Genomic DNA, 3,646 nt, shown 5'->3' on the forward strand with positions numbered 1-3,646 from the left:
CCTAACCCCACCCAGGCGGGAGGTGGAGCCTGGGGAATTACATTTGGAATGCACCCCTGAAGGATGCTGGTGCCTGAGCTCAGGGAACTCAATTTGAGAACCCTGGGGGTGGGGTGGGGGTGTGGAATCGGTTGAACATTTTTAATAGACTTCAGTAGAGTGGTCAAACAAGAGGGGCCACAGACAGCCCTAATGGGGAGGGTCCTTGCCTCTGCCAAACACCACTATCCCCGGTCAAGTTCACTAACTGCAACAAAGACGTTCCACAAATCGCACCAACTGCACATTTGTTTCAACAGATAACTTTGAGCGCTCCTTCTAGCCTCATACTTGACTGTACTTTAGCTTTCAGAACTATTTCAGTAAGGATTTTATGAAGGTTAGTTGGTTGTTGCTGTCCTGAGGGTCGTGAAACTCCCCAAGTAGGCGATCAGGGGGCTTGGGCAGGCAGTATTAGATGTATCTGCTCGGAGACCGCTAGGGAATACCAGAGCACTGGTCCTGGGTGAGTCTCCCCCGGCGGCGGCTCCATCCACCCCTCCCTCCTGCCCCTTCCGACCCCTCCTTCCTGCCCCCTTCCGACCTCTCCTTCCTGCCCCCTTCCGACCCCTCCCTGCCCGGCGCGTGCTACCCTGCACCCCACACCCGCCCCTCCGGCGGCCTCCGCCCCCTCGCCCTCGCCCCCAGCGTCGTCCTTGTCCCACACCGACTTCGCTCCCGCAGCCCTCGCCGCTGGCCGCACTTCCCGCCCTCGCCTGGATCCACGTCGCCGCCGCCCTCGCTGCCGCGCGCCGCCCCGCGCTCCGCTCGCCTGGCCGCCTCTCCTCGCCGGGCCGCCCGCCCTCGCCTCCGCCTCCGCCTCCGCCGCGCCCCGGGCTCGGTCGGCTCCGCGCCCCTGGCCGCCTCGGCCCCCCGCCGACCCTACCGCTGCCACGGCCAACCCGGGAGCCACGCGCCGCCGCCGCGCCGCCTCCACCCGCCCGCCGCCCGGCATGGCCCCGCAGCAAACAGGTAGCAGGAAGCGGAAAGCGCCCGCGCTCCAGGAGGCCGCCGCGGGCTCGTCGTCTCAGGTCTCCGCGGCGGTGGACGGGGACGGGCCGCTGCCGCTCAAGAAGCCCAAGCGGCCGGCGGCGCCGCGCTCGCTGGTGAACTACCTGAAGGGGCGCGAGGTGGGCGCGCGGGGCCGCGCCAAGCTCCCGGGCTTCGATGGCGAGCTGCGCGGCTTCGCGGTGCGGAAGCTCCCCGAGCTGCTACGGGAGCGCGAGCTGTCCCTGGGCACCCTCAACAAGGTGTTCGCGTCACAGTGGCTGAACGCCAGGCAGGTGGTGTGCGGTACCAAGTGCAACACGCTCTTCGTGGTGGACGTGCAGTCGGGCCAGATAACGCGCATCCCCCTTATGCGGGATCGCGGGCCTCCGCCGGCCCGCGCCCAGCCGGGCTGCGGCATCCATGCCATCCAGCTGAATCCCTCCAAGACCCTGCTGGCCACCGGGGGCGAGAACCCCAACAGCCTTGCCATCTACCAGTTGCCAACGCTGGACCCCATGTGCCTGGGCGACCGCCACGGCCACAAGGACTGGATCTTCGCCATCGCCTGGATGAGCGACACCGTGGCCGTGAGCGGCTCCCGTGACGGTACCTTGGCGCTCTGGAAGATAGACCCCGACATATTCCAGGGCAGCATTGCCTGGCACAGCGATGCAGGGCTCCCCGTGTACGCCCACATCCGTCCCCGGGATGTGGAGAACATCCCCAGGGCCAGCACCAACCCCAGTAACCGCAAGGTGCGGGCCCTGGCCTTCAGCGCCAAGAACCAGGAGCTGGGAGCCGTGTCCCTGGACGGCTACTTCCACCTGTGGAAAGCCCGGAGCACCCTGTCCAGGCTGCTGTCCATCAGGCTGCCCTACTGCCGAGAGAACGTGTGCCTGACCTACTGCGATGAGTTGTCCCTCTACGCGGTGGGCTCCCAGTCCCATGTCTCTTTCCTGGATCCGCGGCAGCGCCAGCAGAACATTCGGCCCCTGTGCTCCCGCGAGGGCGGCACGGGTGTGCGCTCCCTGAGCTTCTATGAGCACATCGTCACCGTGGGCACCGGCCACGGCTCTCTGCTCTTCTATGACGTCCGCGCGCAGAAGTTCCTGGAGGAGAGGGCCTCGGCCAGCCCGTACTCCTCTCCAGGGCATGCAGGGAGGAAGCTCAAGCTGACCTGTGGCAGAGGCTGGCTCAACCATGATGACCTGTGGGTGAACTATTTCGGTGGCATCGGCGAGTTCCCCAACGCGCTCTACACCCACTGCTACAACTGGCCGGAGATGAAGCTCTTTGTCGCTGGCGGCCCTCTCCCTTCAGGCCTCCATGGGAACTATGCAGGCCTCTGGAGCTAAGGATGGCCGCCCTGTCCTCAAAGTGCCCAGATTTACCTTCCAGTCCCCTCCCACTTTCCTCTTTCACTCTGTGTTTGTGCTTTTGACTCTGTGTGGCTTTTATCTTCCAGGGGGAAGGGGTCCAGTTTACCTCTGCTTAGTTTATTATGCAAAGAGAGAGAAGGCAAAAGTGGTCCCTGGGGCAATCAACACTTGGCTTTAAAATTTTTCTGCACCTCCTCCAACCACCATCTCTTTTGCCTCTCACATAGAATTTTGGCTAATCCTTAATTGTGTTCTCATTGAATGATTCACACATGCTTTCTCTTGGCTCACACAGTCATGGTTCCTACTATAATTCACTACTTTAGTTTAATCAATGTTTCAATAGTAACTTCAGGTCTTTTACACATTTCAGATATATTGTGTTTCTGGGAAATGTGTGCTATAAAGTGTCTTTTGGGCTGATCTGAGGAACTACCCATCATATAACAGAGCAGGTTTATAGCCCTACTCCAATTAGAAAATTCATTTCAAGTTCTAGATTGTCACCATTTGGGGTATGTTTCATTTGGATGTTGGAAACTGTGTTTGTTGTTTGTATATTGTTGGTGTATAAAATACTTTAAAATATGTTCTCTTTTAAAAGAAATCTTATAATTATGTTCATCCTATTAATCACAATTTTGATTATTTAGTAAAAAAATTAAGCATCAGTACCCCCAGGCCTTCAGTCCTCTTGTCTAAATCCGCTATATTATGGCCTGCTTACTTGGGTAGTATTTATGCTACAAATTTTAGAGCTAATCAGAACTGACCTCTATGTGGCAGGACAATCAGGGAGGTACTTTTTGCGGTGAACATTTCTTTACATTTTAGGTAACACTATCCAGGCAGCCATTTACAGAGAAAGGCTGACTGTTGTGTTCAATGTAGGTGGTGGTGACCATATTTTATTGTAAATGTGGATAAGCCTTTTATCTGGATTGAGTATGTGGTGTACTGCAGGAAAGAAAAATAAAGTATGTTCAGCATTTTGGCAATTAAGTGCTACGCTAGTTTCTGAATGCTTAAACATATACTTTATTTTTTCTTAATTGTCCTTCTAGGAATTAAAGTCAAAATCTTCCAGAAGAGAAACAAGGTGAAATATCACCTATACACATAGTACTCTGTATGTTTGTTTTTGAAAAGCACACTTATGCTATTATCTTGGGTTAAAAGATTCAGTGACATCTTGAATACCTTCAGGTCAGTTGCTCAGTCATGTCCCACTCTTTGCG

At 56.1% G+C, this 3,646-nt stretch overlaps 1 protein-coding gene across 1 annotated transcript; it reads left to right on the forward strand.

The window, feature by feature from the left end:
• The first annotated feature begins 897 nt into the window (after positions 1-897).
• Positions 898-3,406, forward strand: LOC113887646 (DDB1- and CUL4-associated factor 12-like protein 2). The gene has a single exon (XM_027534817.1). It carries the CDS (start codon positions 993-995, stop codon positions 2,382-2,384), a length of 1,392 nt encoding a protein of 463 aa, XP_027390618.1. The 5' UTR covers positions 898-992; the 3' UTR covers positions 2,385-3,406.
• Positions 3,407-3,646: the final 240 nt, after the last annotated feature.

Source organism: Bos indicus x Bos taurus, chromosome X (genome assembly GCF_003369695.1).
Source record: "Bos indicus x Bos taurus breed Angus x Brahman F1 hybrid chromosome X, Bos_hybrid_MaternalHap_v2.0, whole genome shotgun sequence".
Classification (NCBI taxonomy): Eukaryota; Metazoa; Chordata; class Mammalia; order Artiodactyla; family Bovidae; genus Bos; species Bos indicus x Bos taurus.